We start from the raw sequence: 21,983 nt of genomic DNA on the forward strand, positions 1-21,983 counted from the left end.
AAGTAGGTATCACTTGTTTTGTGATTGTTCATTCTCGATGAATATATGGTGAGCCATAATAAGGTGGAACCTTAAAAAAATCACAAAGTTCTGTTAGCAAGAGATTATGCTCAAGGATAAGAATTGAGTCTAGATTGGCATTCTGCTCTACTATGTATCAGTTACTGAAATTCTGTTCAAAACAGAAGAATAAAAAGTTTTATTCTAAATATAAACAAACTAATCGAAATATTAATGTGTACACCGCACAACAGTCTTTAAGAATTAATCCCTAAATATTTAACGACATAATTTTAAGCAATATATTGGCTATTTAATCAAATACAATAAGGGAAAAATAAAAACATAATATACTATCAAAAAAAATTCACTGATTCTTTAAAACAAATATACATTCACAATAAAACAGGGAACATGATTTTTTAGCACAAACAGTAAGGAGAGAGGAGAGGCGGCAATTCAAAGAGCTTGAAAAGTTATTAATTAAATAAACAAATGTTCAGAAGCACAAATATTAAAAAAGAATAACCCAATCTAAATCAGATATGACCTCAAATTAAAAAAATTTTAAAAATAAAAATAAAAGTTAAAAACCATAAAACAGAAATTGGGAATGGGTTTGACGATGGCAAAATCAAGGGCAAAATCCCTTATGTTACCAAGACATAAAACCGAAATTATATTTTATACATAGAAAAATGAACAAACCCATCTATTTTTCAAAAGGAGTCAAAAGAACAACCCTAGAAAATTCGGCAGGAATTTTTTTTTTGAAAAACAGATATATAGAAAACTAAGATGGTTATTTATGTAGTATAAACCCGAAATTATAATTTTTGCATAGAAAAAGAAACAAACCCATCTATTTTTCAAAAGGAGTCAAAGAAGAACCCTAGAAAATTCGGCAGGAATTTTTTTTTGAAAAACAGATATACAGAAAAGGAAGATGCTGACCTTTAGGAAAATTTTGTTGCAGAGAAGAGATGAAACAGAGCAGAAGATCAAATCGTGATGGCCGGCCGTACGAACATCCACTGGATCCCAATCTCTTTTTCCCCTTCTTCCCTTTCTCTGTGTCGCAGTGTTGGTAGGTGATTTATTTTAGAGAGAGAAGATATTAAACGTAATGATGAAAACAAACGGCTAGGGTTTTTTTAACCGAAATGGTTTTTTTCTTTTTTTTTTTAAACGGACTTTATTTTTAATGTAAGCCTTCTTGGTTTTTAATTGTCAGAGTGGCAGGGTTAAAAAACCAACCATTGTAATGTACGGTTTTTTTTTTAAAACTTGTATACGTGTCTGAATATTAAATAGGCAGTTATCCTATTTGTCAACACGTCCTTAAATGTAGGAACCAACTTTCTCTCAGCTTTGTCTATTATATATATATATAGATTTTTAACAATTAGGTTTTTTTAAAAATGCTTAATTTAGTTCTCAAGGTGTTCTCAACCAAATTATGAAAAACACAAAAATTGATTTCAGAATTATGGTGTTTTAAGGCTTATCATATGGTTGGCTCTTCTGTAGTACTTTCGACTCTAACCCACAAAGACGTTATTCGAGTTCTAGATAATACAATGTTTTGAATGCTGGGGGAATGAGAAGCCCTGATACGCAAGAAATAGTCAGTTTTGAAAAACAAAATGTCTTATCTCCTATGATGCACGGACACGGACACGGACACGGACACGACACGGACACTGATACGGCGATACGGCAATTTTTGAAAAACAAGGACACGACACGGCATGGACACGGCAATTAAATAATTAATTAAATTTTATATTTAGGCATATTTTTAGTCATAAAATACGTTTATGTCTAGAATTTAAATTATCTAAGAACTACAAATAAGTAAACTAACACTCAAAGTAGTACAATAATACACATAAAATGTTTAAAGTACAAACCAAAAGTTTAAATAAGCTACATTCAAAAGCTATCATATTCATTTTCAATTTATACTTTCAGTATTTATTTTAGTAAAATCATCTATAATATTTAAGTTTAACTTTAATAAATTAATAAAACTATAGAAATAACAATATTATATTATAACAATTAACAACATTATATTTGGCACATAATGACAATAATAACATTACATTATATCTCACACTCACAAAGTGACAGTGATAGTGGGATTTAAAAAAAAAAAAAAAAAAAAAAAAAAAAAAAAAAAGCAAAAGCACGTTGTGCTTATAAATAGTCACTTATAATAAGTGACTATTTATAACTGATCCGTTCACCCAATGACCCAAACGTCACCGGCCAAATATCTAAAATAAAATAAACCAAAAAAAACACAACAACAACAGAGAGAGAGACGGTACGTTAATGGAGGTCGGGGACCCGATGTCCACGCCGAGAGAGAGAGAGAGATCGGGAGGGGACTGGGCACGGCGGCGACGTCTATGGAGCTCGCCGATCGGCCCGATCTAGCTCCGGCGATGGACGAGAGGGCAACGGCGGCGGCGGCGGCGGCGGCGAGCGAGAGGTCGAGAGGGAGGGTGGGTGGGTTGAGAAGTGAGAAATTGAGAATCTGAGATGTGGGTTTCGGTCTGACTTGAGAATCTGTGATTTTCTTCTCTTTTTTCTTTTTTTTTTCCACTGCTGCCGTGTCGGCGCCGCGTCAGAGCCGCGTCGGCGCCGCGTCGGAGCCGTGTCGGTGCCGTGTCGGAGAAGCGAAAAAAAAAAAAAAAAGAGACACTGCTTGGACACCGGAGTCCGGCGAATCGTACCGGTTCCGGTGTCCGATACGTGTCGGACACCGACACGATGCCAAAAAATGGCGTGTCGGTGCAACCCAGCTTATCTCCGCACATTTGGGACAATTTAGCAAAATTCCAATGTTTACTGACTTGACTGATTAAAATATCGATCAGCATCATTCATACACTAATCGCTTTCGGAGTAGAACGTATCCAAGTGAAATACTCCTATATCTGGAATCTAAAGATTATTATTAATGATTAATGAATTTTAAAGTCCGCCAACCACGATTGAGTTATTAAGAAGAAACCCTGCAAATTTTTTTTTTTTTGAGAAAAAATAAACCATATGATGTACAACCCACATCTTGTCTTGCTAGGAAGGAAGTATTCGGGCCAACCACACTGCTGATTATTATCGAACACCTGGAAATTTACAACCCACATCTTTTCTTGCTTGTAATCTTAAATCTAATTCCTCGTCATATATTGAGACAAAATTGTACTAGGGTAGCAAAGTATAAGATTCATAAGATATTTACAACCCGCATCTTGTCTTGCTAGGAAGCTTAGTACAAATTTCACTGATGCCTCCTCCCATATATTGACAAAAATTTGTGGTGGAGCCGTGGAGGACAATATTGAATACCCAAGTTTTTTCCGTGTTAGGGTTGCAATGAATAAGAATATCCCTGATAGGACTGGTTACATTTATTTATATCATAATTCTACTCTAGGCAGACTATAGTCACAAAATATTTGGAGAGGAAAATGGAAATAAGGATGGAAGATGATAATATAAAAGAACTCCATGACGCATCAGAGAAAGGGTGTGTGGTCACGTTGCACAGATTGATCCAGAAAGATCCACACATCCTTGATAAAATTTCATTGACCCCTTTCAATGAAACTCCATTACATATATCAGCTTTGCTTGGCCAAGTTGATTTTACTAGAGCTCTTCTAACTCTAAAAACTCAGTTGGCTATGGATTTGGACTTCCATAAACGTTGTCCACTTCACTTGGCCTCTGCTAGTAGTCATGTAGAAATCGTCCATGCACTGTTACGTGCAAATGAAGATGCATGTCTGGTTTGTGATCAAGATGGAAGAACTTCTCTTCACTATGCGGCCATGAGAGGAAAAGTTGAGGTTGTGAAGGCATTGATCTTTGCAAAGCGTGATTTAACTCGAGTTGTATTCGATGGGGGAGAGACTGTTTTGCACTTATGTGTTAAGTATAACCAATTCGAGACTCTGAAACTATTGGTGGAAACCGTGAAAGATGACGGGGAATTTATTAATTCCAAAGACCATGACGGTGGCAACACTATCTTGCATATAGCGGTGATGTTAAAGCAAATTGAGGTTTGTCTTTATTTCTTTTATATATAAGCCTTTAAGGCCCAAACCCACTAAAAGGAGTGTTGTCTCTTCACAACTAGGTAACTTAGGCACTAATTAATAATCTTAGACAATATTTTATGTGTGTGTGTGTGTATATATATATATATGTTGATTATCTCCTAATATTTACATTTTTATTAAGCACATATGAGTGTTTGTGAATTGTGAGTTTATATGCTATTGGGGAAATTTTTTTTTTTTTTTTTTTATGTATTGTTTTTACTAGCTTGTGTTTCGTATAGAAAATAAAAAAGCTTAAAACTATAATGTTACAATTTCTTGCAGATTGTAAAATTCTTGCTTTCGGTTTCCAAAGTGAAAGAAGAAGCAAATGCTCTAAATTGGATGGGTTTTACAGCTTTAGATGTCTTAGAGCATAGTCCAAAAGATTTCAAACGATTCACCCTTCAAAACATTTTAATGGATGCCGGCGTTGAAAGAGCAAATAACCAAAATAATCTTCCACCACCATCAGCTACCATGATTGGTCACCATGAATCAGGGAAACCAACACAATCAAGCAAACAAAGGTCGAGCCAATTTGTGTACTTGAAACATAAGGGTAATTGGATAGAAGAGATGCGTGGTGCATTAATGGTGGTGGCCACTGTGATCACAACAATTACTTACCAACCTGCACTCAGTCCCCCTGGTGGAGTTTTGCAAACCGACATAAAGAATTCCACTGAAATTATTGCATGCGGTAATACAACATGTAAGGCTGGAACTTTGGTGTTAGCCTATGGTGATCACGAAAATATGTTCGTTCTGTTCTTACTTTGCAACTCCATTGCTTTTACTGCATCTCTCAGTGTCATCTTTTTGCTTATTAGTGGAGTCCCTCTTAAGAATAAATTTGTTATGGTCATCTTGACACTAGCCATGTGTACCACTCTCACATTCTTGGGCTTAACCTATGTACTGGCATTCCATTTGCTGATCCCAGAAGAGATTAGGCAAAAACATAAGGTTAAGGTGCTCTTACCAATTGGTGTTTTGGCTTGTTTGATTCTTCTTGTGCTTCTAATTCACACAATTCGCTTGCTCTATTGGCTGGTATGTAAGATCTGCAAGTCCGTGTTTACATGCGCGAAGACGCTAATTTGTTGAACGAACCAGAATGGATGGACTCGTCTCTGAGATGGGAGATTGCAATTGCTATTAGTAAGTGGACGAAGGTCATTAGGACTTCAATTAGAAATTATTCCAGATTTCTGTAATTTATAATGGCTACTATCAAACCATATGATCATATGTATTTGGTTACATTTTTATGAGTTTATGTGATGAATTAGAGACATTAATATGTCAAAACTTTTTCTCTATTTTTAATAAAGACTAGTAATGATGCTTGAAATGAGGTGTGAAAATCTAGATTGGATATTTTTATGTAGTTATTGGATCCTCGTCACATATTCTTGGCACTCCAGCTGTCTGTATGACGTTTGCTGTCAAGTTCCTCATGAATATGGTTCTCTTACTAAGAATAAGAAATGTTTAATTCTTATTGGAATCATTATGAAAGGAAAAAAAAAATCATGACCTCAAGGGCGGCTACCTTATGTTCAGGGGTTGAATAGAACCTCCGTCTTGAGATAGCACTTGTCTACATTACACTTCCATCTTGTAATTGAATCTTACCTCATATTCTTTTAAACTCCTTTCGTAGTTAACTTTGCATGAAAGTATTTTTCTGATAAATTTATATTTTACATTTGAATTAGGAGAACTGAATTGAACTAATTTCTGGGGGGAAAAATAATCTTTTTCTTTTTCTATTCATAAAGGACGATGTTGTTTGCATTAAAGGTAATCATTATACATACTTGAGAGTGTACTTGTGTCAGGTTAGGTTCGGTTGGATTAGGGATTTTCTTAGATTGAAAATGCCCCAAACCTAACCTAACCCATGACAACTCTAAAAACAAACCCAACCTAACTTGCAAGGATTAGCTTGAGATCATTTTATCATATGTAATAAAACAATTGGGCTTTCATTCAACTATATAAACATATTATTCAATAAATTATTGCAATTTCACAATTAGTCGTAATACTCTAATTTCATCAAAATTAAGTCTAAAAATAGTTAAATAAATCAAACTACTAAATTTAATGTAAGTCTCTAAATAAATAAAATTCATATATAAATAAAAATTAATAGAACTATTATAATAGTTAGGTTGAGTCAGAATACTCAAGTTGAAAATTTTACAAATCTAACCACAAGTCCATGACCCAAATCAAGCTTCAAACAAAAATCAGGATGATAAGACAAATTGAAAATCCAACTCATCAACTCACCAAAGAACAATTTAATAGTCCGTTTGAATTGAGGGGAAGTAAAGTAGAGTTAATCTAAAATTAGCATATTTTCAATCCAAACAGGCCTTAAAGTGTCACTCGTCAAATCGAGTTAGGCTCATTCAGGTGGTCAGTGGGTTAAATGCACAGCATTCTATATTTTCTTTTAGAAATACAGATGGACCTTATTATCTTACTTGGTTATTCTTGTGTACATTAGCATTATCGGTTCAAAGAGTTTGACATCAAGTCATGGACACAAATTTTTGACCCTTTAGACCTTTGCAACCAAATTTTATGTAGAAAACTGACTCTAACCACTTGTAAAATTCATACTAGGGAATAATCGTACAATTTACAAGAAAATAAAAAGGAAAATACATTTAGTAGTAGACAGAACTAACAAAAGGGTAAAAAAATGAAAGAGACATAATTTTTCTCTAAAGCAAGATAGGATTCAAGTGACGATCGATCTACGTACCCTTTTAATCATCTTTGTTTGTTGATTTGCAGCCTGACACTACTTTCTTTGTATCCAACTTTGCTTTGCAGGTTTCCTTTGATTTGGGGGAAAAAGAAAACTGATAATAATATTGACATGCTCACCTAATATGCTATTTTTTTGTGAATCATGTAGAAACTAGAATGGTGTCAGAGCATAATAAGCCTCTTGAAACAAATTAAACTGAGTATGTATTTTTATTTTTATGTAATGAAAATGAAAATATAAAAATATTAATGTAAATCCACGTATGCATCTTGCCTGTCTAAAATATAAAAATCTGCTCAAAAACCTTATAATTCAACTAGTTGCTGTAGAAACATTTAGGGTTTAATTCTCTCCTCCCACTATTAAATTATCAAAACAAAATGCATACATTCAGTTGCATTCCCTATACACACAAGTATCCAGGATCTGCTAAACTCAGCTCAGCAAATCAAATTTTACTTCAAGAAATCTTTGTGCGAGATTCAACCTTTAATTATGGCTGAAATAAGGATCAATAAAACCCCAAACGTCCAGTCCATTTAAATTGGACTTTCGGCCTCCACACAAACCCCACCTGTCTAGGCCAATCCGGCTCCTAAAGATGTCTCCCCCAACATTAAAATCAAAATCTATACACTTAAGCCCATCACTAGCTTATGCTTTAGCAGCATGGGCTCCCTATTATACTCACTCTAGTCTAGACCGTCCTTATTTCCAGCCTCCCAACCCATGTGTTTGAGGTTGAGAGGGTAGATGGCTCGGGCCCTAGGCCTACTTCTTCCTCTTATTAAAACTTTTTCTTATTCATAAAAACAATAATAATAAACTAGCCTCTAAACACGCGCTCACGCGCGTGCTCAGAGGTTCTTTTATTTTTGGGGTAAGGGTTAATTTAGAGTATTTATTATAATTTAAAATTATTACATTTTTCAATCACAAAAAAAACTTAGGGGTGTGATGAAAAATTATTTCACCTGCTAACGCATAACACTCATCACACCCCTAGTTTTTTTTTTTGTGATCGAAAAATGTAGTAATCTCAAATTATAATAAATACTCTAAATTAACCCTTACCAAAAAAATAGAAGAGCCTCACGCGCGTACTTAGAGTCTAGTACATGTAATAGTTTTTGTAAAGTCTCTCACCCAAATTTATCTAATATTTCATTCTAATGACTCCTCAATGCAATCCAAAAAATTTGTGCGTACGTCAACCTGAGAGAGATAAAAGAATTAGGGTTAAACCAAGTATTTTTTTAAAAAAATTAATCAACAACCAAAGTTAGAATTTAACTTTATCATGGACTCTTTAAAATCTAATCACCACATCATCAACTATTTAAATAAATAACTAAATAAAAAAAAATAAAATGTAACGCCAAAAACATATACAATGATGGTAAAAAAAAAAACTAAAAAACTTTAATGCCAAAAACACTAAAAGAGAATCAAATAAACACCAATTAACTTCATATCAGAGGAGAAAGTGAATAATTAATTAATTTTTTATTAAAAATGAGATTTATCAACCTAGATTGGAAATGTAAGCCTCAGAAGTTTATCTGTAGGCTGTTCCTTGTAGAGAAAGAGAAATAGGTGTCCATTAATTTTTTTTTTTTTTTAAAGGAGAGAGAAAGAGAAATAGATGTCCATTAAAAAAAGAAAAGAAAAAAAAAAAAAAAAGAGAAATAAGTCAATCCGTGGGGTTGGTGACTTTTATGGGATAAGTCCTCAATTTGTGGAAGATATCTATGAGTAGTTTTGGTTAATTTTAAAATTTTGGAATAAAGAATGGTGAGACATGTGATGATAAGGGTGAAAATGAGGAAATCAGATAAAAGTAGATTGGTGGGAGGGAAGAGAGATAAATGGAAGGTTTTTTTTTTTTTTTGGTAAGTGGGGTGGGAAGTTTTTTTTGTTATTAGAAATTAGAAGTAGGTGTGTTGGTCAAAAAGATAAACAGGCGTGGAATTTTTTTTTTTTTTTTCCTGTTTAGTGGAAAGTTAAAAGGAGATTTTTGTGGTAGTTTTGTGTTTTTGTATGACTATCAATACGTGGGGTGGGGTGTTTTTTTTAAATAATAATAATGTATTTTAAAAAACAATAAAAATGGGTTGGTGGGAGAGTGTTCCTATTTTATAGGCAATATTTTAGTGCAATGTCTCCTCAATGCAATCCAAAACATTTGTGCGTACGTGAACCTGAGAATGATAAAAGAATTAGGGTTAAACCAAGTATTTTTTTTTAAAAGAAATTTAATCAACAAACCAAAGTTAGAATTTAACTCTATCATGGACTCTTTAAAATCTAATCACCACATCATCAACTATTTAAATAAATAACTAAATAAAAAAATAAAATTTAACGCCAAAAACATATACAATGATTGTTAAAAAAAAAAACTAAAAAACTTTAACACCAAAAACATATACAATGAAGGTAAAAAAAAAAAAATCTTAAAAAGAAAAAAAAAATACATAGAAGGAAAAAAAAAAAGTTAGGAAATAGAAGATAAAGATTTTTTAGAATTTAACTCACTCTTTAAAATCTAATCACCACATCATCAAATATTTAAATAAATAGCTAAATAAATAAAAAATTTAACGCCAAAAACATATACAATGAAGGTAAAAAAAAATTTCTTAAAAAGAAAAAAAAAAGTGAGGAAATAGAAGATAAAGATTTTTTAGAATTAAAAACTTTAATAAAAGTCATTCATAAACTAAAGAAAAGAAAATAAAGAGGAACTTGCAAAAGATAGAACCTGAAAATTTGTTGGTTGAATACTTCTTTTGTAGTATTAGGCATCTCTGTCTTTGGATCACAATACCTACAACATGAAATGACAATTCATTAAGAAGTACAGTGGTAGAGTATATGAAGGAACCATTCATTTCAAAATTACATTTAAAAAAAAAGAAGAAAAAAAAAAGTTAACGTGATACATATAAAAACAAAAAAGTAAAGCTCAAAGAAAGTCAATCATAAACCAAAAAAAACAAAACAAAAAGGAACTTGCAAAAGATAGATCCTAAAAATTTGTTGGAGCCTCTGACAAAAGGCAAAAGGCAAACAATCAGCAACAAAGAAAAGAAAACAAAGAGGAATTTGCAAAAGATATAACCTGAAAATTTATTGGAGCCTATGACAATAAATGTCTTTAATCTGAAGAAAAAGAAATGATGATGTAGAGTTAAACTAAATATCTTCAATCTGAAGAAGAATGAGAGATAGAAAGTAAAATAGAAACTGCAAAGCGTACGTGAGTTTGTGGGTTTTAGAGTGTAGGAGTTTTAATTTACATATTTATCCTCGTTAGTTGAAAACTTGTAAGTGGATATGATGAGGGTACCTTAGGCATCTAAAATGTGGAATCCAAATAAGAGAAACCCTTTAAATAGTAGTATAGATAAATGAAAAAGTTAGGAGATGTCATAAAGGCATTGATTTAGAAAATAATGTTAGAAACTTTTTATGTGGAAAAAAAAGTAAATGATTTTTTTCACAATTTTGTATATTTCTTATAAAATTTATATTAAAATTTTCTTAAAATAGTTCATGAACAAATACCCTAAAAAGACCTATTAATCAAACCTATAAATAAATAAAATAAAATTACTAAGCTAAATCTTCTCAAACAAAACAAAACAAAATCATTGTGCTTCATAAATAGAAACCCCAATACAATACCTCTTTTGTGGGTTTTATGAAAGAGCTCGCCTATATAGGCCAATCTACTCTTTGTTAATTTTGAAATTAGGAAAGTCACGAGTTTAGTGCATTTTAGAAGTGCGTGGATTCACATGTGATTGTCCTTTGCAAAAACTCTATAATCACAGTCTTTTTTTACAAATTTTTTTCCACAATTGCATAACTTTTTCCAATAAATCTATAATTACAATCATTTTTACCATTTCTTCTACAACCGTTGAGTTGACCATTTATAAATAGTAGATAATAAAATGATACTAGACTGAGACAAGCCTTATAATATGAATTTTATCTTTTTGCAACACATGGCAAAAGGCCATAGGTTCTTAATATCATGTCTCCCGCACTCCCACACACTAGATCTAAACTCACCCCAACTTATGGATAAGGGTTCCCACATCACTCACGAGTCACACCCTTCAGACATACGTTGACAAATCACAAAAACCAAAAAAAAAAAAAAAGATATCCATCAAATGATCCAAAATCCCAAACTACCCCTAATCCATGACCTCCACGTGTCAGTTCCTCCCTCCATTCCCTCCCCTTCTCTCTCCTCTCTCTCCCTCTCAAATCTTCACCTAATAAAACCTCTCATTGCCGGTAGCCCACTTCTCTCTCTCACTCTCTCACTCTCTGTACGGACAAAAATCACTCACTCTCTCTCTCTCTCTCATATTTTCTTTCTCTCTCTAAAAGGTATATATATAAATAGTGTGTTTCTATGTATGAATTTCTGATAATTTTGATCTAGAATCGTAGACCCTAGAATTTTCTTCTTTTTGTTTTTCTTTTCTTTTCATCTCCGGCGAGATCCGAACTCTCCGGGGAGATTCACCGGTGGACGATGCTCCACTCTCCGGTAAGGTTCTCTGGTAAATTCAGCTGCTTTAACAAGAAATGTTAGATCCTTTCGTTTCGGTTCACCTCCGATCCAAAACCTGGTTCCACAAGAGGAAAAAGAACTAGAAAAAATTTCGAATCAAATTTTGTTAAACTTCTATTTTTGTACCATATTTCATAGATTTTTTGTGCTGGGTTTTTTGTACAGTCCGTACAATTAGGGTTAGGCTTAGGCTTAGGCTTTTTATTCTTGAAGTTTCCAATTTGGGGGTTTTTTAGTATTAGATTTTGTACATATTATGGTTAAATTGTTGAATTAGAGCTGAAATTTTGAATTGAATTGAATTTTGTGAAAATTGTAAATTTGGGGGAAAAGTGGCTAAGATGAATTTGAGTGCTACCGAGGAGGAATCGCCGTCTACGGCGGCTGCCTCTGCTAAAGAGGTTCATATTCCAGCCGAGATTGACTGGGAAATGCTCGACAAATCGAAGTTTTTCTTCCTCGGTGCTGCACTATTTTCGGGTGTGTCGGGGATGCTATACCCGATTGTGGTGTTGAAAACTAGGCAACAAGTAGCTCAATCAGAAGTGTCTTGTATCAGGACTGCTTTTTGGATTGTAAGGAATGAAGGGTTTAGGGCATTGTATAGAGGCTTTGGAACTTCCTTGACGGGCACAATTCCAGCCCGGGCGCTTTACATGACTGCATTGGAGATTACAAAGAGTAATGTAGGCTCGGCCACGGTTAGGTTAGGGTTTCCAGAGCCTACAGCCGCCACGATCGCCAATGCAGCTGCAGGGTTGAGCGCCGCGATGGCTGCACAACTTGTTTGGACTCCAATTGATGTGGTGAGCCAAAGATTGATGGTTCAAGGTTGTAGTAGTAGTAATAGTAGTAGTAGTAGTAGTAGTGGTTGTGGTGGGAATTTGAATTCACGTGTTGCTAATGTGTCGGCGTGTAAATATGCTAATGGGATCGATGCATTTAGGAAGATTTTGAATACAGATGGGCCAAGGGGGTTGTATAGGGGGTTTGGGATATCGATATTGACGTATGCGCCATCAAATGCAGTTTGGTGGGCATCTTACTCTATTGCACAAAGGATGGTTTGGAGTGGATTTGGGTATTACTTCTGCAAGAAAGATGGATATAGTAATGAGAATGGGGTGAACACAATTAGGCCAGATTCGAAAACTGTAATGGCAGTTCAGGGAGTCAGTGCAGCCATGGCGGGTGGTGTTTCGGCTTTGATTACAATGCCACTTGACACAATTAAGACCAGATTGCAAGTCTTGGATGGGGAAGAGAATGGGCGTCGAGGGCCAACTATTGCACACACAATTAGGAATTTGGTTAAGGAAGGAGGTTGGATGGCTTGTTACAGAGGATTGGGGCCTCGGTGGGCTTCAATGTCCATGTCTGCAACAACAATGATCACTACCTATGAGTTTCTGAAGCGAATGTCAACAAAGAATCAGGAAGCTGTGACATGATGAGATGAAAAAGAAAAGAGGTCTTTTCTTTGATCTTTGTCTAAATCCTGTTTATTTTCTCTTACTTGTTTCTGTTGTTCTCTGTTTTGGCCTTTTTTTGGTTCTCCTTGTAGCCTGCTTTAATGGTTAACAATTGTAAGTCATGGCAGATTTTATATATAAATATATATATATATATATATATATATGAAATAATTCCTCTTTTATTTGTTCCTTCACTACAACTTATGTATTTTATCTCAATATGGTGTTATCCAGAACTTCTGGTTCATGTAATTTGCAAAGCTCAATAGCATAATTTTGGGTTCTCTTTGTGTTTATAAAACATTTGTTTCACTTTCCTTATGGGACTAGTTTAAAATAGTCAAGATTCCTTTTGTTGCAGATTCAATTGCTTATGGTCTTGGGAGTAATTGAATTTCTTCTGCAAGCATTTTGTTTGGTGTTTGGTGGATAGAAACTTAGGCATCACTTGGGGTTCCCATCAATGTTTTCTTTTTTATCTTTTCATGATGTTATTGATTAATTGGCACATGATAGCTAGTGGTTGTGGATAACTTAAAGTAAATGGTGGGGAATACCTTGCATCTTGGATGGATGTGGGACTTCTGAGAGAATCTTTATAAGATTTAAAATAAAATCGTATGACCCTACCATATCAGTCTTAGCACTCACTCCAAAATTTTGATTTTATTTATAATTAGTAACTTATATTAAAATGTTTGGCTTATCTACTGCAATCTTATTAATGACTCGTTAAATATTTAAAGTTGGCTTATCTACTGCAATCTTGTTAATGACTCATGAATTATTTAATGTACTCCCTCTTCTTTTATGATCTGTGAATAGCTAATCTAATGGCCAAAATGGCTGAGGACACATATTTATCTCATAATTAAAGTCTCTAGTGTGTGTCCTAGTCATTTTGGCGGTGTATATATAGCATCTTCTTATATTAAATGCGAAAAAGAGGTAAGTTTCACCAAGCACTAAACTCATTTAGTATTAACGCTTTGTTTGTTTTGCTGAAAAATTTTCTGTAAAAATAGTTTTTCACATTTTTCAATGTTTGGTAGCACATCAAAAACTAGTCAACAGAAAACTATCTTTAGTCAATGGAAAATCCTAACAAAAATAAAGCTTGTTTTTTATAAGATGTTTTTTATTTTTTTTTGGAAAACAATCTCTCTCCCACGGTACGCTCTCTCACTCTTCTCTTTTCTTTTCTTTCCTCACACCCTCACTATCACTAACTTTGGTCTCTCATCTTCCATTGATCTCTCTCCCTCTCTCTCTCTCTCTCTATATTTCTCTTTCCTTTTATTTCATTCCTCTCTACCAACTTGCAAAAGAAAACATATTTGTAACAGTAATTATTTTATTTCTCTCTATCAAAATCTCAATTCTTTACTTTGAATTTCAAACCTAATTTATTTGTTCTCTAAGAAATTTTTGGTTTGATGGATTTCAAGTAGAAGTTTTTTTTGCACATAAAAGTACTAAAAAAATTTTAAAAAAAATTTAAAAAAATAAAAAAGAAGAAAGAATGAATGAATGAAGTAAAAGACAAATTTTAAACATAGTGCCTATATAGCTCTTTTTTTATACAAGATAGAATTTCTACTCTAACTTAATCTAAATGTATATATGTGTAAAGTTTCTTTATGGGGACTTGAACTCCGGCTCTTGCCCCTACACTTCACAAGCATTTATACTTGTAGAGTGACCATCGTGCCAAGGAGAGCGATGGTGCCTATATGGCTCTAAATTGCTTTTACATAGGATAATCTTTTTTGTTGACAGATATATTATACAGATACTATGCGATGATGATATATTATGTAGATACATTATATAAATACATAATTTTGAGTAATATTAAAGACTTGTTGTTGACTATAATAGAAAATGAGTTTACTAACAAAAAGAGTAAACAATTAAAAGTTATTGTTATTTGTACTTATTAAAAATGTATTTTCCTGTCAATTATATATATATATACAAATGGTTGGTATATGTATGTGTGTGTGTGCGCGCGCGTGTGGACGTTCCTGTCCATATATATGAGCAAGATGAGTGGTAAAGATAATGAAAATTTGACAACTAATTTTGATTGTATCTATTGTCAAAATTTTATTATGAAAATCAAATTCATTCTTGGTTTTTTATTATTATTTATATTGATTACATTACTTGGTTTACATAATACACATGTTTTAAATTACACAAGAAATATACAAAATAAAAATAAAAATTTGCATACTAAACACCTAAAAATATTCTCAAGCTCATTTATAAGGTTATTACCAAACACTAGAATATTATATAGTTTTCTAGAAAATGTTATTTGAAAAATAAACTAATTTCCAGAAAACGTTGATCCTAAAACAAATAGAGCATAAAGCATGTAAATATATTCTTATACATTATTTATTGTATTTAGTTATGTCTATTGTCATATATATATATATATATATATATATATATATATATATATATATGAAATACTTTTTTTCAGGCGTGCCTGTTGCTAGTATCTTTTGTATATCTAATGTGAAATGTGAAATGTGAAATGTGAAATGTGAAAAGGAGATGAGTTCAGCCATTGTTGAAACTCATACAATGTGTAAATTTTCCCCTATTCCCTATTTATTTAATTGTTTGCTAATGTCAACTGTGTTATTGTTTGTGTGTATTTTGGTAGCATGACTGTTGCTATTATGTAATTTTTTTTTTTTTTTTTATGGGAGTTGCTATTATATAATTAAATATCAATGATGCTTTGCATTTGGGAGCACGTACTCTGACACCTCTAGCTATAAGTAATCTGAAGGCAGGTGACATGTTAATCATTTATAAGAAGGAAAAAAGTACACAAAGGAATTCTAAGAGCAGCGTAGGTTTATTCCAATTCTATCATATTTTACCATTCAAAAAGTCATTTTATTAATTATATAATACAATTTTACAATACTTCTAACCTCCCAACTTTTATGTTCCTATTCTACTTATTAAAATGTTATTTTTACACAATAAAATAATATATCTCTCAGTCACCATTATTTACAATACAATACATTATTTATTCTTTCTCTTTCTTTCTGTTCAAAAACCACAATCACTACTACCGTTGCACTACAAACACCTGACACCACCTCCACCACCGGCAATCCATAATCTACTGTTAACACCAAAAAAAAAAAAGTACCCAAGACCATCAACACCACCAAAAAAAAAAAAAAACCCACAGCAATCCATCGGAGCCATCACCAGCAAACCCACACCGCTACACCACCAGACCCACACAACCCACCTGACCTACACAAACCACGTGATCCAACACTAACCCACCGCGAACTCCATCGCTAACCACTGCAAAGCCACACAATCTTCACCCACAAACATAACAAAAATTTATGAATACCGGATTGCTCAATTCGCCGCTGGGTAACTCGATTTTGTTGAAGCTCGAAGAAAGCGAATTCGCTGTTAGGAAGCTTGAAGGAAGTTGATTTTGTTGACCCACACGAAGAAGGAAAAATGAAAGAGAGAGAGAGAGTTGCCAAAGAAGGAAAAACGCAGAGATCCACCACCGCCGATCTCGCCAATCTAGAAACCCACCATACCAATCTAGAGAGGGCAGAACAAGAACAAGGGAGAGAGAAGAGATGGAAGACGGAGAGAGAAAGAGAGAGAAGAATATATGCATGAATAAAATATATTAAAATTTATACAATCTGAGCTACAATGCAGTTCTAAATGTAGAATCGCACTGTAGCACAATTGTATTTTTTTTTTTTTTTTTTTTTTTTTTTACAATTGTTGTAGTTTACAGCATCTAATGAAGTAAGTAATTTGGGCCTCAATTGCAAAATAGGCCTACATTTGGGATATGCCCAATCCGTTGGTGATGCTCTAATATGAAACTATTGCGTAATATTATGTCTAAAATATTTTCAAAACGAATAATTCTGAATGGCAATTATTATTGATGGGTTAAGAAGAGATGTAAATGATGGGTCCAAATAGAATTAGTAATAAGTTACTATTTAAGATCTGTTGTAAAAATGTTGTAGATATAACATTACACGTGTTTTGATCTTTGAATCTTAGTGGTGTGTGGTGTGTGGTGCCTCTGGGTCTGGAGGCTTTTAATATCTTGTCCTAAATTAGTGGGCCTTACAGCTTCTTTTAATCACTAGAAACCAATATAGGCTTAGGGTTATATTTAATAGGCAGATGAGTGCTTTAAAGTGGAGACCAGAATTAGTCGATTAGATAATAATAATAATAATAATAATAATCAAAATAATAATAATACTCTTTAATCTTCTTTTTGATGACAAACAAAATAGATTGTTCTTTTGCCTCCCCTTGTCAAATGCTTTTGACTCTATTGGTTAAAAATAACTCCCTTTTTTGTGCTTGATCATTTGAGCTTTGCATGCTTGTCATTTATCTTGATTTTGATTGCTTCTTGTCACCAAACTCTTTCAAAATCAGCTTGCGCATGGACAAATCAAATTTTCTTTTTTTTTTAAATTTTCTGGTCAGTTGGTAAAGCGGAGGGTAATGACAAATCATTTATCTCATTAGCTCAATTGTTGAACCCTTTGGTGAAACATCAACTTCATAGGTGTGGTCCAGATAAGTGGAAACTTAAGAGAAATAGAACTTATCTTCGAGAATTTTAGGACAAAATTGTTTGAAAATTTCGTATCTGTCACACCTTCTTCCACGGTTCCACCTAATCAAACATGCCCAATATCTGGCCCACGAAACCTAAAGCTCAATCTAGTCTTAGATAACCTTTAAGGGGAGTTTGGTTCACTTGATGTTACGTTAAGGTGTAATGTTACATCATCATAATATTAGATTCATGTGATCACGTTACTTTGATGTGACATTAAGGTGTTTGGTTAATTAAATTACATTTCAATCATAATCCAAGAATGCAACATTCATATAATAATTATTATGATAAAAAAAATTGATTCAAAATAGCCTCAACATCAAAAAATGCCAAAATTACCTTGAACCAAAAAAATACCTTAGAAAGACCCAAAATGACCAAATTACCCTTAAAATCTTAATAAAAAAATACATGAAATCTATAAAATGACCAAAGTACCCATGTAACCTCTAAAGTTACCAACAATACCCTAAATCTAACAAAAATGATCAAAATACCCCCAAAAACATCAAAATAGTTCCAAAACCTCAAAAATGATCAAAATACCTCCGAAATCACTAAAATGATCAAATTACCCCAAAATTTCTTTAATCAACAAAATAGCCTCGAAACCTCTAAAATGACCAAAATACCCCTAAAATTGCTAGAATGAGCAAAAAAACATGAAATATCTAAAATGACCAAAATATCCCAAAACATCTAAATGATTAAAATACACCTTAAAATCACTAAAATGGCCAAAATGCCCTTAAATCCTCTAAAATGAGCACAGACAAAAACTTGAAACCTCTAAAATGACCTAAATACCCCCTCCCCCCAAGATCTCAATGACCATAATACCCCCTACAAAATGAACAAAATACCTCTAAAATCTCAAAATGACTAAAATTGCCCATGAAACCTCAAAAATGCCCTAAACCTCAAAAATGACCAAAATTTCAATGAAATATCTAAATAACCAAAATATCCTAAAATATTTAAAATGACCAAAATACTCTTTTAACTTCTAAAATGACCAAAAAATATTTTGGAACCTCAAAAATGATCAAAATACCCCTAAAAACGCTAAATGACACAAAATAACCTGAAACTTTTATTTGTTTCAAAGGTTTTGGGTACTTTGGGCCAGTTTAAAAGTTTCAAGGTAGTTTAGTCATTAAGATGGTTTTGAGGTATTTTTTATCCTTTTAGAGGTTTTGGGATTAGTTTGGTCATTTAAGAGGTTTTAGTATATATTTGTTTTGAAGTTTTGGGGGTATTTTGGTCACTTTAATGGTTTCGAGAGTATTTTGGTCATTCTAGTGATTTTTGGGGTATTTTGGTTATTATAGTAGTTTTGGGATTATTTTCGTCATTTTAGAGGTTTTGAATGTATTTTGGTCATTTTAGTCATTTTCGAGTTATTTTTAGCCATTTTATTGATTTTGGGGTATTTGGTCATTTTAAAGGTTTCGGTGTTATTTTAGTAATTTTTAAGTTTTAGGATATTTTGGTCATTATAAAGGTTTCAGGGATATTTTGGTCTTTTTGAGTTTTTAAGGGAATTTTGGTTATTTTTTAGATTTAGGTGTATTTTGGTCATTTTCAGAGGTTTCAGGAGTATTTTGGTCATTTTAGAGGTTTCAAGAGTATTTTTGCTCATTTTGGAGGTGTTGGGCTATTTTGGTCATTTTAGAGGTTTTGCAGTTAATTTAGTTATTTTTTAGGTTTTGGGGCATTTCTGTCATTTTAGAGGTTTCAATTGTATTTTGTTCATTTTGAGGTTTAATGTGTATTTTGGTCATTTTAGATATTTCAAGGGTATTTTGGTCATTTTTGAGGTTTCAAGAGTATTTTGGTCATTTTTTTGAGGTTTCAAGGGTATTTTGGTCATTTTAAAATTTTTGGGGGTATTGTGGTCATTTTTGAGGTTTTGAGGAGCATTTTGGAGGTTTTTGGGATATTTTGGACATTCGTTGTGCATTTAAGTTGTTTTGGACCACCGCATCCCCTTGGTGCGATGGTCACTCCACAAGTATAAGTGCTTGTGGGGTGTGGCGGGCAAGGGTTAGGGTTCAAGTCTCCAGGAGGGAGCTTCACACACATATACACTTAGATTAGGCTAGAGTAGAATTCTATCTTGTATCAAAAATAAAAAATTGTTTTGGTGGTTCCAAGGGTATTTTGGTCATTTTAGATGTTTTAGGGTATTTTAGAGGTTTTTTTTATATTTTAATAATTCTCATGATTAAAATAATTTATTTTTTTAGTATTGGCAATTTTGTGAATTCAATAAATTATTACATCCCACTAATAAGTAATGTAAGATCACCCCATTTAAGAAGGTGATGTGATTATGGTGATGTTATATATTTTGTAATCTTAAATTATGACAATGTTAAAAAAAACAAAATGAACCAAACACTTTAATGTCACATTAAGGTTATGTACATCACATCAAGGGCACATCACGGCGAACTAAACGCCCCCTTAGGGTGAACTGTCTTTTTTATAATCTAGCCCACAGTATTGAACTCCATTTGATAGAGAACTATTCGAGGAGCTAAACATTGAATAAACTCAGATTTTTTTTTTGTTTTTTGGGGGGGGGGGGGGGGGGGGTGTTCGTTTTATGTAATGTAATCATTTCACAATAGTAATTGGGAATTCAAAGATTTTCAAAACAAATTCAAATCCTGCCCAGTGAAATGTTTTTGAGATTATAAGCAAGCTAGGCATCATGATGTGCTTGGAGGGCTACAATATGATTCTATTTTTAGAATTTTTTATGGGAAAATAAAAAAATAATTAATTTTACTAACAACTTTTTATATTTTTTATAAAAATGATGTCAAAACTTTCTTAATGTAGTTTATTAATAATTGCAATAAGGACACCGGTTAACGTGACTATTCCATTTAATAACCAATGCGTCTAGACTACTACATATTTTTTGAAGCCCTAGGCTACTACATATTTAATTTAGAAGATATTAAATAACAAAAAATGAAACGACATAATAGAGATATGATCCACCCAACCCAAATGCTTTGAAAAGTGCATCTTGTTTTATGCTCAAGACAATAATAGAGTTTAGGAAGCACTAGAGGGTATAAGTAGAATTTTTAAACGTCGGCTGAACCTTATATATATATATAGACTCAAGTGGAACTTGAAATAGGTAGCTAAATATAGGATAAGACTAGTTTGTTTTTGAAGGAATATTGGATAAGACTATAAAGTGATCTAGAGGGTATTAGTATAATTTTCAAACGTCGGCTGCACCTTATAAGTCATAACTCGTTCTCATTATAGATAGACGTGGATTGATAATGGCGTTAACCCTCCTATATTATTGGACCACGGGTAAAAGAAAATCAAATAAGACATCATTCTCCATGAAGTCAACAGAAATATTTATTCTTCAAGATTTTAAATCAGGCTTGCATCCTATTCTTGCACAAACATCACGCAAGTAGCTTTAAATCTCACGTTCAGTGCTTCCTACTCTTTAAGACATAGTCCTCAAGAATTAAAGTTGAAGCATTTCTTTATGGAAGCATAATAATCACAATAAGCTATTGCAGGATCGGCGTTTGCTTCATCAACTGACCTTTCAGACCTATTCTTGCAAGAGGGTCACCGAACTAATATGCATATTCGTTACTCCAAGTTAGTACTTTTCGTATGCCCCACGAATTTTAACGGTGGAACACAATTCCTAATAGAAATTTTTGTAGATTGAGCAATTACCATATTATTGAATCTGAGGCCAAAGAAAGAAAAGCCCAAAATACTCCACATAAATAATATTAACTCTGATAATATATAGGCACTTACAGGATGCTAAGTATTTCACTTTAATGACCAAAGAGTCCTAAAGGGAAAGATAGCACAAGTGACTTCAAAACAGTATATAATAAGTAATAACATGCGAATGAAACTCCAAAAACAGATTACAATTCTCGCAAATGAGTGTCCCGTCCTGAACCTCACTAATCAGTTGCCTTTGTTTTTTCCTGAAGAAAATATCATCACAAAGCAGGTTGCATAAGCAACATAAAATATGCAAATCAGTTAGAGCTGATATTGATGCAGTTTAATCGTGGTTGGGAGAAGATTTTGGACTGAACTGAAAAAAGTCAAATTTTCGAGGTCACCCCAAAGCCGACCAAAATGGAATTAAAGGCAGTTCAGTTTGGTTCAATTCAATTCAATTGGGTTGGGGGGCGGGGGGAAGGAATACACTACTAATTTCAGATCAATTCTAATCGACTTGAAAAATACTAAATATTCATCAATTTAAGGAATCATCAATTGATATGAGCATATCCTTAGTATGAGCATT

General features: G+C 33.0%; 2 protein-coding genes across 2 annotated transcripts; both read left to right on the top strand.

Annotated features, from left to right (window-relative positions):
- The first annotated feature begins 3,353 nt into the window (after positions 1–3,353).
- LOC142636983 (uncharacterized) lies at positions 3,354–5,352 on the top strand. The gene is made up of 2 exons (XM_075811278.1): positions 3,354–4,082; positions 4,407–5,352. Exons 1-2 carry the CDS (start codon positions 3,486–3,488, stop codon positions 5,229–5,231), a joined length of 1,422 nt encoding a protein of 473 aa, XP_075667393.1. The 5' UTR covers positions 3,354–3,485; the 3' UTR covers positions 5,232–5,352.
- A 5,895-nt stretch (positions 5,353–11,247) lies between these two features.
- On the top strand, positions 11,248–13,316 carry LOC142637461 (uncharacterized). Its single transcript, XM_075811733.1, has one exon. It carries the CDS (start codon positions 11,854–11,856, stop codon positions 12,961–12,963), a length of 1,110 nt encoding a protein of 369 aa, XP_075667848.1. The 5' UTR covers positions 11,248–11,853; the 3' UTR covers positions 12,964–13,316.
- Positions 13,317–21,983: the final 8,667 nt, after the last annotated feature.

Source organism: Castanea sativa, chromosome 5 (assembly GCF_040712315.1).
Source record: "Castanea sativa cultivar Marrone di Chiusa Pesio chromosome 5, ASM4071231v1".
Lineage (NCBI taxonomy): Eukaryota > Viridiplantae > Streptophyta > Magnoliopsida > Fagales > Fagaceae > Castanea > Castanea sativa.